General features: G+C 55.9%; 1 protein-coding gene across 1 annotated transcript in view; it reads right to left on the bottom strand.

The window, feature by feature from the left end:
• Positions 1-7,764, bottom strand: part of LRRC75A (leucine rich repeat containing 75A) — a 42,119-nt gene extending 34,355 nt beyond the window's left edge. The window contains exon 1 of the mRNA XM_032432001.1: positions 7,513-7,764. Coding sequence (XP_032287892.1) covers positions 7,513-7,764 — 252 coding nt within the window. The remainder of the gene's footprint in view (positions 1-7,512) is intronic.
• Between the last annotated feature and the right edge of the window lie 6,500 nt (positions 7,765-14,264).

Here is a 14,264-nt window from a genome sequence, read left to right as displayed (position 1 = left end):
TGAGTGAAAGAACCAAGCACTAGCGTGGCCAGGTTGCAGAGGGTGCTGGGCAGGGGTCTTGCCCCAAGGGCAAGGCCCCCGGCTCTTCCTGGGCTGGGAGTCTGGGTCTCTGGGGGCAGTGGAGAGGCACCCAGGAGGGGGCTTACGGGAGGGAGGGGAGACAGGCAGATGTGAGGGGGGCCCAGGCAGCCTCCTGGGGCCAGAGGAGGTCGGAGGGGAGGGGAAGTCTGAATGAGTCCCACAGGCAACAGGTCCCAACAGGGCCTGGCCAAGCCTGGGGACAGGCCTTGTTCTCTTTCCTGACACCCCGGGTGCAGGGCTCACAGGACAACACCGCGTCTGTCAACACTGGTCTTTGCTCACGCACTGCCGCCCGGAGCTACGTGAAGGTGTGCAGGTCCCCTGCTCTGGCCTCTGCCCCCCACGCTGCGTGACTACTCTCCTCGGTCAGTGGAGGGGTGGGTCAGCTAGGACCGCTGCGTGCACGACAGGCCGGCCTCTCAGTGGCCAGTGTGGGGGGTATGTAGGGGTCGACCCCAGAGCCCCAGGGGGCTGTTTCCCTCCAGAAGCCCCTCCCTGTGTCCCGGCTTTCTCGCACTGGTTGGGGACAAGGGAGAGACCTCGGGGCATGAATGTTCATCTGGCTCCAGGCCTGGAAGAAACAAGTGACCACAGATGGGAATGAATGGGTCTTGCTGAAACCATGGGAGCCTGGCTGGAACCTGAGTGGTGGGAGAAGACCTCAGGGCCATCTCAACCATACACCCCTTCGTTCTGTAGATGGGGGCGCTCAGACCAGAGAAGGGAAGGGTCTGAGCTGGGACCAGAACTGAGGGCTCCTGGCTGCCAGTAGAATGTGGCCCACCCCTGCAGAGCCCTTCCGCTGGGCCATGCTAAGTGGCTGCCCGAGGGTCGGCCTCTTGGGTCCTCACCATCCCTCCAAGCGCTAGGGGGAAACATTATGAGTGCAGTTTGGTTGTCTGCTGTCTCCCCGGTGCTTAGAACAGTGCCTGGTGGCTCAGATGGTTAAGTGTCTGCCTTTGGTTCAGGTCATGATCCCAGAGTCCTGGGATCGAGTCCCGCATCGGGCTCCCTGCTCCTTGGGAGCCTGCTTCTCCCTCTGCCTCTCTCTTTCTCTGTCTCTCATGAATAAATAAATAAAATCTTAAAAAAAAAAAAAAAAAGAACAGTGCCTGGTGGCTCAGGCACGCGACCGTAGAAGAGATGATGAATTAATTCCCGCGGTCTTCTTTTTTGCTCATCTGCCTTTTCATCTTTTGCTACAGTGATTATTCAGGGCTTTCATAATATTAAAAACCCCCATCTTTTTTTTTTTTTTTTACTGTAAGCAATATCCTGTCAACCTCCCAAGACTATTTAAGGAGCAAAATAAACACGGGAAAACGCTTTATGGACTAGAAAGCGACGTGCAGACAGGAGGGGCGTCTCCAACTGCCGGCCCTCTGGCTCAAGGCCCCGGAACACCTAGCAGAAGACTGCAACGAGCTGGAGCCCTTTCTCGACCTCCGCCAGCCCCTTGTGTCCTCCTGCCGTGGAGGCTGGGGATGTAGAAGGGCAGATGCAGAAGGGCAGCTGACCAGGGGTGGGCCCACTACAAGAGGCAAAGAGCCTGCTTCTCGGAGGATGCAGAGAGAAACACAGCAGCACAAAGAGAAGCCGAAGCAAGGGATGGACGCGGAGGGCCGAGCAGGGGCAGGGGACAGCCTGGAGGTGGGCACCGGCCCCAGACCCCAAGTGAGGCCACCTCTGCAGGCGACACCTTGCTCTGACACCCCACCCCCCCACCCTCCCAGCCGGACTCCTGCGTCTATGCTGCTTAAGATAAAGTTAGAAACATCGAAATGCCACATCCCTTTGAGCAGCAGCTGAGTTTAAAAAAAAAAAAAAAAAAAAGCTGGGAAATGCTCCCGGAGAGCCACGTGGGCACTGCTCAGGGCCGGTGGGTGGGGTGGGGAGGAGAACGGGTACGGTAATGAGTCCCCCGCCCCCCAACCCCTGCTCCCTGTGCAAGGTCACCGTTCTCATCAGGACAGCCAGCTCTCCTGGTGACAGTGAGCCCAGGATACAGTGATTGAGTCAATCTTGGACAGCTGGGCTCCTCTCCCACCCCTCCAGGTTCTCCTCATGAATGAGGCTGCCGTAGAGCCGGGCGAGGGAGGGGTGGGGGGATGGAGCGCGCCACTTCGAGTGTCCTTTTTCTCACGGGTCCCCCACAGCGCTGCTCTTGGAGGGAAAGGGGGGGCAGATGGCTGGCGGGGATCCCCACTTGAAGGAGGGGATCTCCTCAGTCGTTGACCCCACCCCTTGAGTATCCCGGTGCAGAAGCCAGAGAAAGATCCTCATCACCCGGGTGACTCTTCTGCAAGGTGGCTCTCACCTGCAGGAGTGGGGGCGGGGCAGAGAAGCCTCTGACAGCCTTCGAAGGGGCGGGGGCAGCGGCAGTGTCAACTCTGCGGGTTGCTGGAAGGATAACCTGGCCCCATGCTTGGAGTGGAAACACTCCAGAAGTCTGAGCCAGACCATGCTGGCTCCTGAGAGAGAGTTCCAGGAGCAGCAGTCTGGGGGGAGTGTGCCCAAGAAGAAGTCTAAAACCCATTCGATGAGGATTTCTTGAAACCCCGCTGTGCCCAGTAACGTGATCTATGGCATCTGCCCCAGGAAAGCACGAAGGGAAATGAAATGACGTCGGGGAAGGGGGGTGGTACACCATGCACCAAAGAGGGGTGCACCAAGGTGGGGTGTCCATGGATGGCCCCCAGGGTAATTTGGGAGCCCTGAAGACAAAGAGAAAAGCAGAGGCTAGTTATCTCTGAGGAGGTGGACATTTGTTCCAGAAAGCAGGAGCTTTCCTGCCCAGCTCCCAGCCCTGCCATGGTGGAGGGGCTGCTGCGTCTCCGGTCTTGTAAACCAGCAAAGCAGGCCCTGGCACGGGATTCCTTCTGCATCTTCATAAACTGGAAATGTCTGCGCCCAGCCCAGTCAGAGAGCAGTGGATTTTAAAAAGGAAGGTTTCTCTTTTGCGGACGAAAGGAACATGATTCAGCACAAGCAGCAGATCAGGAACGGGGAGGCCAGGCTCCCCTCCTACCACCTCCGCAGAGGCGCTGGACTGCACCTGTAGGATGGGATCCCCGAGGTGCCCACGGAGGCCCGGGCACTGGGCCACTCCTGTCTCCAAGAACACCACCCCCTGGCAGGCTGCCAGGGACAGCCAGGCCCCGAGGACACTGCTCCCAGACATCCACCCACATAGGAGGCAAATGTGTCAGATCTCACGACCATACTAACGCGCCTAGTGGATAAGCCCCCAGATATAGAGCTGTGGCTGGGATTCGAGAGTTTCTGAGGACACAGTAACAGTGGGGGCTGATGCATAGCTTCACGGTGCACAGACTGATTAAAGAATGTCACAGGCCTACGGGTGTTCAATACCATGCCAGGGACAACGGTGGTGGCAGGGTCTCCATGCTCAGGAAGCACGTGACTTAGTCTGACCAACAAAATCGATGTCAGGTGAAAAACCATATGCAGATGATTAATTGCTCCCCAGTGCTGTGGGACCTAAAAGACGAGTGAATCTCAGAGCCAAGGGCTGACGTGGAAGCTGGCCTCAGAAAGGCAAGGAGCATTCACTGGAAACAAGGAAAGGCATTCCAGGTCAGGGAAGGATCAGATCAGGGCAAGGGTGGGGGGCCTCCCTGTTTGGTGTCTGGTGGCCTTCCAAGCGGCTCACTGAAAGAGATTTTCTTAGGTGGGGTGTCAGAGGAAAAAGGAGACCTTCAAGGCCATTCTGTTCATCTTTCTGACTCCAGGTGGGAAACACCTGTCAAGTGTCCAGGTCCCTAGGGAGCCTCTAAGTGCTTGTCCACTATTCAGCCCCTCTGGGAAGCAAGTCACCCTAGGCCCCGGTGGGGGGGGGGGGGGTCTTTTTTTTTTTTGGTATTAGCTGACGTGGCTCATTCTCCCAGGTATAGAGTAAAGCCAGTAGACTGAACCAGGTGTCCAGGCCCAAGCCACACCATTGGATGGGACTGGACAGGCCAACCCTGGAACAGCTCTGCCCAGCAGGGCTGCACCATACTGAATGGCAATAAACTGATCTAATCAGATTGTCTTTCAGGGAAAGCAGGGACGTGTGGTGAACATGAGGAAGTGGGCCAGTTCAGCTTGGTGTATCCTGGGGAAACGGACCCCTTATTCTAGTGTCCCATGAAGCTGGCCAACAACCCAGTCTACTACAGTCTGTGGGCCTCAGAGAGGCCGCTGGGCTGAAGAGGGGACAGCCCATCTCCCCCACAGCCTGGCATTTGCCTTCTCTCCATGCCTGAAGGCACTTCTTCCCCAGGGCTCCTTAAAGATGGCAGGCCTGAGCCCAAGGCTTAGGGAGAAGGGTCTGGGGAAGGGTCAGACCTGCAGGAATGGAGCCCAGGGATGGGGAGAGGAATGGCCTCCTCTATCCACAGCTGGCTTCTTTTGTCCCCACGTGTTCCCCACGCCAGACTGCTTCTGAATGTGCCCTGAGCTTTTGACCCACACGGAACCCTGGCCAGGTCGACAAGATCCAAAAACTCTTTGGGCCTGGCCTGAGAGAGGATACCATAGACCCTGCCCGTAGCCTGGCCAGCCCCGAAGTAGGGCAGAGTCTCTTGTTTCGTTCCATTGCCATGAGAATGTATCTTGATTTGCGAGCCAACTCAACCTCACATACTTTGTAGCATTTGCTCTGCTCAGTCCTCCAGTTACTCTTTGGGAAATGAGGAAACAGAACTCAGGGAGGTTATCTGCTGGGGTTCAAGGTCAAAGCGGACTAAGGACTGGAAGGCAAGCTGCCTGAGCTGATCCTTGGCCCCAGGCCCTTCTCACGAGTACACTGCCCTGCAGAAAGAGAGATCGCTCTACTCCTTCAGGGCAGCTTCCTGGCATTCTGCCTGAACCCCTGAACCCCAGCTCAGGATCGTTAACATTAACTAAAGCCTCCTGATACCTCTCCAGCAAGTGCCGAGCACGGACTGACCCAAGAGTCTCCGATCAGGGAAACTACCCTCCAGATCTTACAGACGAAAGGGGGGCATTCAGAAGCAGTGACACCAGCAGCCGCCACAAACTGCCACACAAGGTCCTGAGGTCCCTGTTTCCAATCCCGAGCCCATAGCAAGTCACACAGTGGGGGAGGCGTGGTACCAGACTGGAGCACATATTGAACTTGGGGTCTGCGAACACTCTGGAATTCTTGCAAGATTGTACGTGTTGGTGCATTGGTCTGGGAAGAGTGTCCCTAGCTCCTTCAGGGCTCAGAATGCTCGGGGACTTGAGGCTGAGAACCACAGGGGTCAAAGATCCCAAGTCTCCTCCAACCCTAGAGCTCATGGCCTACCCGAACCCACCTGGGAGGGGGGGGCTGCCTCTCAGTGGCTGCTCATTCCCTTTCTGAACATCACCACCTCCACACTGGAGGAGCCAACTGGAAAGGAAACACAATTTGGGAGAAAGAGCCACTTCTTTGCACAGATCCAGCTCGACATTCCTCTAAAGAGCCTCAGGGTCCTAGAAAACAGCCTCTGTGTCTCATGGACATTTGGACACCTGGGCTCCCCTCTCACACCGCCCAGGGTCCATGACCATTTCTGGGAGAAGCCCTGATTCGTATGTTCCAGGCAACAGGACAGGTCTCCAGGCCCCTCGGGCAGGCCCATCGCTGACTCGGGAGACTCGAGAGAGACCCGTGGACCTCACCCACAAACCAGAGGTCAAGGGAGCCTGACACAGGCGCTGGAAGGCAAGTTATCCTGCTGCTTTCACAGAAAAGGGGCAAGTCTGATTAACCCCATCCTGCCCCCCATCAGCCCTTCTAGTCCTGTCACTACAAAACGTGTCAGGCCGCAAACAAGACCAACATTTCCCAGGAAATGCTCCCTGTCTCAAGAACCCCGAGAGGCCACAGGAACTTATCTACTCTCCAAAAACCAGGGAGAAGTTCAGCCTCAGGATGTGCAATCACACTCAGTTTCAGAGGGACTGGAGGAGTAGAACCTTCTTACTATCTGGTGTGCGCAATGGGATACGATGGTCTGGAAAATCCATCATTCTGTTTGAAAGCAACAGTTTCCATAGAGGCCATCCGCTGGTTTCCCATTTTCAAAAGACAGAGAAATACACATTGCTGAAGTTATACCGTGCATAATGTCATCTTTCTTTAATGATTCAATTCAGAGAAGAAACCTAGGGATCCAGCAGCATCTCAGGCACTGTTCTGGATGCTGTATGGAAAAGAAGGCAAGAGCAGTAGCCCCATGTCTTCCAAGTCCCCAAGCCCCTGCTTCCTTCTCCCTTCCTTCTCCCTGCGCAGCGCACACCTTGGGAACACACTCCACGGTAAAAGCTCACCAGATACAAAAGGTGTGAGGAGGGTGCTACAAAATCCTGCAGGGATGTGTGTCTGATTAGATTTTGGAAGCGCCTACAAGGAAGGCGCTCCTGCAGCGTCTTTCATTAGAGACAGAGAAACTTTAGAAAGGCCACCTGAGGTCCCCCCTCCTGGGTCGGTGGTGGACTCCACCACTGTTGGGGTCAATCGAGGAGGACTATGGGACCTGGACATGGTCACCCCCCCAAAGCTGGGCCAAGACAACTTGTTTGGTGATGCAGGAGACGCACCCTCCTGCCTCTCTCTCTCTCAACAAAATCCATGGAACAGGGGGCTCACTTCCCTCAAAAGAAAGTGAAGGAGGAAAACAAGCCAGAGACGTGGATGACAGCATCCGCCCAGGGCAGCCCCAAAGCAAAGGGGACTGGCCAGATCTGCAACGTCAGTCCCTAACCAACGGGACAGGGACAGGAACAGGCTGAAGGCAGAGTGCTGGCCTCCTTCTGAAGTTCCTGCAGCCAGGTACTCACATAGGAAACCAAGTCAGCTCCCCCCTTCCCTTCTCTTCACTGTTCAGCAGGGGCTCCTGGCTGAGCACCTGTCCAAGTAAACCAGGGGAGATAAACGCGCCTCCTGCCTCAACCGCAATCCAGGATGCCTCCCGGGTGGGCAAATGACCTCGCGACTGGCACCTCACCAGTCCCAGGGCTGTGCCCTTGGACTCCCCCCTGGGGAAACTGACGACTGCGCATTCCTTGAGGACCCTTGGTGACTGCCAGTGGATGGAGAGGAAGAAAAGCGCCCTGGCCCAGACTAGGCATCCCTCCCCGCATCCGCTCCCACCGCCCATCCCTGGGACCTGCCTCCCTCTCCGCGTGTGGAGGAGAGAGAAGCGGGGACATTATTCCAACAGGTCCCCTGCAGCCGGGCCTCACCGGGCCAGCCTTCCTCCGCCCCGCCCCGAGGCCTCAAATTCAGCGGGAGCGCCGAGGCACCTGCTGCCAGACCAGCTCCATCCCCGCGAGAGGGGGCCCTGGGCGGTGCCCTCGGCGCTCCGGGCCTGCTCGGCAAGGGGCGGGGCGCTCCCGGGGCCGGCGCGCCCCCCCGCACCCCCTCCCCGCGCTCACCTGGCGCAGGTGCTGCAGCAGCGTCCCCGCCTCCTCCCGCCGGCCCTGGCGCACCATCCGCAGCAGCTCCTGGACCATGCCGACGCGCCGGTGGTAGGGGGGCAGCCCCGCGCCGGCGCCCGCGCGCCCCGCCTTGTCCCCGGCGCGCAGCAGCAGCGACGCCCAGAAGTCCGGCCGTTCGCGGCGGGGGCCGGGCGCCGCGCCGGGGCTGGCTCTCTCGGCCAGGCTGCCCTTGGTCTGCCGGGTGCCCATGCCGCCGCCGCCCGCCGGCACTGCCCGCGCCCGGCCGCGACGCCGCGTCCCCGGCCCGCTGCCCGCCCCTCGGCCGCCCGGGCGCGCCCGCCTCCCGCGCGGCAACTTTGGGGGAACTGTTGCGCGCGGGCGGCGCGGGGGCGGGGGCGAGCGGCTGCCCGCGCTCCCCTCGCTCCTCCTTCCGCGCTCCCCGGGCGCGCTCCCCGGGCGCTCGCCGTCCGCCGGCCCCGCCCCGGCCCGCCCCGCCCCCGGCTCCGGCTCCGGCTCCCGCCCCCGCCCCCGCGCCCGCGCCCGGCTCCGCGCCGCCGCGCGCCTCTCGCCTCCCTCCCCTCCTCCCCTGCGTTCCCCTCCCCTCTCCCTCCCGCCGCTCGGCTCCGGGCTGGGGCCTCCGGGCACCCCTCCGGCGGCGTCCCCGGCACCGCGCCCCCTGCCGGCCGCCGCGCTGCGCCTCCCGGGGCCGTGGTGCGCTGGCGACGGGGGCGAGCAGGCCTCGGGGACCCTCGCTCTGGGTCCCTGGCAGGTTCCCCAGATGCTTCCACGACCGCGCGCGAGGGTGAGGCCCGCGGGAGGTGAGGGGAGGCGGTCCGTGCGCCCGACGAGATGGGGAAACTTCGGAGCTTGGGGGGTGGGTCTCAGCCCCAGAGTCGGGTTTCTCAAAGTGGGCTCCGCTGCGCATCGGGGCCCGAGTCATCTGAGGTGCTGGTTAAAAGCGCAGGCTCCTGGGCCTGGCCCCAGACCCACTGAATGAGAAGCTCCGCGGTGGGGCCCGGGGATCTGCATTTTTAGCCAGCCTCTGGGCTCATTCTGATATACGCTCCTTTGACACCTCGCCTGCCCCGGGGGCCAGGGGGAGGGCGGTGGTTGGTGGTGTTCAAAGCCAGAAACTACGTGCAAGGTTGTGTGTTGTGTGCGTGCCCTTTATGGAGAGAGTCCGTCTGGTGCTTCCAGCAGTCTTTTAAAGGGTCTGGACCATCAGGGTGTCAAGAATTGCTGTCTTCTCTTGTTCTTACTCTCACACCTCCGCAGAAGGTTCTTCGTGGTCATCCCGTGCAAAAAAAAGCAGGCGCGTGCCTGCGGGGAGGTCCCACTGCACAGTCCTGCTGGCCCCCTCCCTCTGCCAGGCCTGACACAGAAGGGATCAGACCCCCTGAAGTCTGATGCTGCTTGGGAAGCCAACCAGGGCCCTGCAAGAGAGAAGGCTAAGGCATTCGGGGGACCTTCCCTGGCACAGGGCACAGAGCATGCTGGGAGGCGGTGGTGGCTGTCCTGGTGTCATCTGCCGGGCTGCAGGAGGACTAGCAGTGGTGTGTGCTTGCCCCTGACCCGGGCACTTGCTGCTGCTTTCGTGGAGAGGGCAGGGTGAGCCACAGGGACAGAAGTCATAGAGAGCTGGAGCCCAGCACACACTGCGCCCCGGGCATCAGGCAAGCCCTCAGCTCCTTCCTCTGTCCTGTTGAGGTGAGAACGCTATGTCAAGAATTGGGAGAATAAGATGAGGGGGTGCAGAAACTCCAAACAGAGTGCAGGTATGCTGCAGAGGACAGTTCCTTTCCCTCTGTGAGCATCCCTGGGTCTTCCCATAGGTGTTTGCGCCGCCAACCCTGAGGACCTGGAGGATGAGGCCTTGTATCTCCAACAGCAGGCTTCTCTTTCCTGTGGATGTCCGGCTCCCAAAATCCCATCCTGCTGGCAGAGAGCACTCAGTCTTCCTGGAAGCTGGCTTCACAGGCCTGGGAGCAACACCTTCCCAACTTGCCTGGACCCTTTGTGTGTAGAATACAGCTGTGGGCATCTCCAAAGAGCCCAGGCTGGGAAACACGTGGATACCTGCAGGACTGCCAGGCAAGGGGGGCACCAGGGACACTTGCCGCCCAGGCCCCTCCCTAGGGACCCTGGAGGGTCCACTCACCGGGAGGCAGATCACAATCTGAGCTGGCAGGCTGGCCTGCTTGTGTGTGTGGTTGGGGCAAATGCCATGTCAGTGGAGGAGGGTCCTGGCCAGTCCCTCACCTCGGGTCTGAAAGTCATCCTCTTCCTCTTCTTCCAACACCTGGTTCCATCTTTCTTCTCCTGGCTCTTAATTTAAAAAAAAAATTTTTTTTTTAAAGACTTTATTTATTTGAGAGAGCGAGCGAGAGAGACAGCATGAGCAGGGGGAGGGAGAAGCAGACTCCCTGCTGAGCAGGGAGCTGATGTGACGCGGGGCTCCATCCCAGGACCCCAGGATCATGACCTGAGCCGAAGGCAGATGCTTAACCAACTGAGCCACCCAGGCGCCCCTTGCTCTTAATTTTTTACTCAACTTTTCCCTCCTTCGTGGCTTGTTCTCTTTAGTGTATAATCTGCTCAAATCTCTCCCGTCTGTTTACAGAGAAAATTTTCATTTGCCCCTCTCCCCTCTGGTCACCAGTGCCCCACCTCTCTCTTTCCTTTTCAGCTAAGCTTTTCAGAAACTATTTATTTAAGATGTTTACCTCCATTTACTCCTCGTCCACTCTGGCCACACTATGTCATTGAAATGTCTCTGCTAGTGACCTAATTGCTAAGTTCAGTGGCCACTTTTTTTTTTTTGAGAGAGCGTGTGCAGTGGGGGGAGGGGCAGAGGGAGAGAGAGAATTTTTTTTTTTTTTTAAAGATTTTATTTATTTATTTGACAGAGAGAGAGATAGCGAGAGCAGGAACACAAGCAGGGGGAGTGGGAGAGGGAGAAGCAGGCTTCCCGCCAAGCAGGGAACCTGATGTGGGACTCGATCCCAGGACCCTAGGATCATGACCCGAGCCGAAGGCAGACCCTTAACGACTGAGCCACCCAGGCGCCCGAGAGAGAATTTTTTTTTTTTAAAGATTCCATTTCTTTATTTGAGAGAGAGAATGAGAACAAGTGGTGGGGAGGGGCAGAGGAAGAGGTAGAAGCGGACTCCCCACTGAGCAGGGAGCCCCACTCGGTGCTCGATCCCAGGACTCCGGGATCATGACCTGAGCTGAAGGCAGATGCCCAACCAACTGAGCCACCAGGCACCCGGAGAGAGAGAATCTTAAGCCGGCTCCTTACCCAGTGCAGAGCCCGATGCTGGGCTTGATCCCATGACCCCGAGATCATGACCTGAGCCACTATCAAGAGTCATCCGCTTAACTGACTGAGCCACCCCGGAGCCCCCAGTCTTCATCACTTTGACTTTTAAGCAGTATCGCTTCCTGTTGCCTACTTTGAAACTCTACTCCCTTGGCTTGTAAGGCATTACTCCCCTCTAAGTTTCTTTCTTGAGGTCATCTGGGAGCTCCTTTTCTTACCCTCATCCTTTCCTTGTTGGTGTTACCCAGAGTGCACCCCTGACCTCTTCCCAGGCGATGTTGTTTATACTCATGGCTTTACCTGCCTCGCACACATGGATGACTCCAAGTTTCTCTTTCTAACTCAGAAGCTAATAAATTAACCTGTCACTGATTCCTTGTTGCTGGCAGAAGACATGAGACTCCGGGGTCAGAGACACCAGACTTTATTACTCAGGCACACACAGCACATGGCATGAGCAGCTGCATATTTGCCTCAATCTCCCTTGCCTCTGAGTCCCGCGGGGGCAGCATGATGGGCCCAGATGGATGCTCTACAAGCAGTGGGTTTGCATCACCGAGGAACACCAAGCTTGGGAATCCACTGCTCATATAGGGAGCAATAAGCAAGCCTAGAGGGAGACACCACCTCATCTCTCAAGGTTGCTCGCCACAAAGACAATACTGAGAAGTGGCCCAGGTCAAAAGTGGTCAGGGTCTTGCCCCCTTGACACACACAGCAAGATGTGGAGTGCAAAAGACCACGGGAGGATTAGCTCATCCAACCGTGGGCACTTCATACCCAACAAATGAGCGCATCCTCTTCCAGGCCTCCTTCCCCACCTGCCTTGTCCTCTCTCTGCTTTCGGCTAGTTGTGGCCAGCCAGAGACTCTGCAGTCACTGTGGTCTCTGGTCTCTCTCAAGATGTGCACCTGGTCAACCATGTCCAGTTAATGATGCCAAGGACGGTGGCTCTCATTTTGCACATCCATGGTGTGCTTGGTCTCAGGTTGTGTTCCTTATGTATATCATGCTATGTTACCCTTTCGACAACCGTGAGGTCCATTTTATTATCATCCTGATTTCACAGGTGAGGCAGTGGAATCTCAGGTTAAGGTTGCTCGCAGATAGTGAGGGGCAGGACCGGGATTCACACCTATGTCTGCCTGACTCGGAAGCCTGTGTTATTTTTTTTTTTTTTTAAAGATTTTATTTATTTATTTGAGAGAGAGAGAATGAGAGACAGAGAGCATGAGAGGGAGGAGGGTCAGAGGGAGAAGCAGACTCCCTGCCGAGCAGGGAGCCCGATGCGGGACTCGATCCCGGGACTCCAGGATCATGACCTGAGCCGAAGGCAGTTGCTTAACCAACTGAGCCACCCAGGCGCCCTGAAGCCTGTGTTATTAACATTACTTTATATCACTGATCCAGCTGTTTAGCTATGACATCCTACAACCACTGCCTTGTTGAGGATCTGTCATTTTTCACCCCAATCGGTGGATTACTATAGTCTTCTTTCTAACTTGTCTCCCCACTGCCAGTGTTGCTCTTTCTAATGTGTCTTCCATGTGGTAGTTGGAACCATCACTATAAAAGGAAACTAACTGTCTCTCTCTCATACCCTCCCCCCCCCTCAGGAATTCCTGTCACTTTCAGTCCAAACTACTACACATGGCGTTCATGTCCCCCAGGTGCTACATTGTCCTCATGCTCTATGCTTCAGCCATCATCCCATGTATTACTTACACCTCTCCCAAGATGGCATATACTTTGCACTTTTGCACATACAGCACTGTCTTCCTGGGATGTCTTCACCTCCTTAACAGATGCCTAGTCATCCCTGAAGATCCAGTTTGAATGCCTCCCACACCCTCCTTTGTGTGACTCTGATTCCCTGTGAATACCATAGCCTATCTTGTACTATGTTTCTACTGTTAATTGGCCTGTGCCGTTCTGCCTGAAGCATCCTTCTTCATCCCCTCATTAGTCTTATCCTTTAGACTAAATTTGGATGTCACTTCCTCAGGGATGGCTTCTGAGTTTCTCTTGCCTCCCACCAGCTAAAGTTAGGTGTCCATCTTTCTTCTTCAAGTCCCACTGCCTGTACCAGACATCGCTGTAATGACCTGTAAGCCCCCCAAGGGCAGGTTGTCCACCAGTGCCTACCGAACACAGTGCCTGGCATATTGGAGGAGCTCAGAAAATACTTGTCGAATGAAAAAAAGGTACACATGGCCGCCTCCAATGTGTTAGCCTAGCATCAGGAAGTCTGTACATGGCAGGTGCTCAATAAAATGATTGAATGAACCACAAAGAGCACTAAAATGCATGTGGGATTTGTTGACACGGAAGCTACTGATGAGCCTCAGGAAATCAGTTTGCAGGGAATCGAGGAGCTTGTTCTTTCAAGAAACTTGTGAATGGGACTGCTGGTTTGTTGTTTTTTTTAAAGGGAGATGGATCACCTTATTAAGAGAAGATCATAGAATTTAGCTTTTCGGTAATTCTCTCTTACGCAACTACTTTTTGGGGACGCCTGGGTGGCTCAGTCTGTTAGGCATCTGCTTTCGGCTTGGATCATGATCCCAGGGATCGAGTCCTGAGTCAGGCTCCTTACTCGGCGGGGAGCCTGCTTCTCCCTCTGCTGGCCACTCCCCCTGATTGTGCTCTCTCTCTCTGACAAATAAATAAAATCTTAAAAAAATAAAGCAAGTACTTTTTGTTTTTTTATTTTTATGTATGTATGTATGTATTTATTTTTAGAGAGGGAGAGTGTGCGCGCATGCACATGGGGGCAGGTGTGTGTGTGTGGGGGGGTGAAGTTGGGGAGGGGCAGAGAGAGAAAGTCTCAAGCAGGCTCCATGCCCAGCCTGGAGCCTAACTTGGGGCTGGATCTGATGACCCTGGGATCATGACCTGAGTGGAAATCAAGAGTTGGACACAAGTGACTGAGCCCCCAGATGCCCCATAAGCAAGTAATTTTTGTAACAAGGGAAGCACTGTCCTTTTCTCATCTTCAAACCTGGAACTAAGGAATTCACATCATGATTTCCCTTTGAACATTCATCTCAGTTTCTGCTCATGTTGTAAGAACTTGAAGTATAAGATGCCCATGGAATTTGAAAATCATTCATATTATATAAATGTTGAAATCAAAGTATCTAATACATGGATGGAATAGTAAATACTTTATTTTATTTTATTTTATTTATTTATTTGACAGAGAGACACAGCGAGAGAGAGAACACAAGCAAGGGGAGCGGGAGAGGGAGAAGCAGGCTTCCTGCCGAGCAGGGAGCCCGATGTGGGGCTGGATCCCAGGACCCTGGGATCATGACCTGAGCCGAAGGCAGACGCTTAACGACTGAGCCACCCAGGCGCCGCGAACAGTAAATACTTTTATTCAATACATCAATCTCTTATTGCCACGACAGGTTTTACATTGATT

This window comes from Phoca vitulina, unplaced genomic scaffold (assembly GCF_004348235.1).
Source record: "Phoca vitulina isolate PV1807 unplaced genomic scaffold, GSC_HSeal_1.0 scaffold47, whole genome shotgun sequence".
In the NCBI taxonomy this organism is placed as follows: domain Eukaryota; kingdom Metazoa; phylum Chordata; class Mammalia; order Carnivora; family Phocidae; genus Phoca; species Phoca vitulina.
This window is presented reverse-complemented; position numbering and strand designations above follow the sequence as displayed.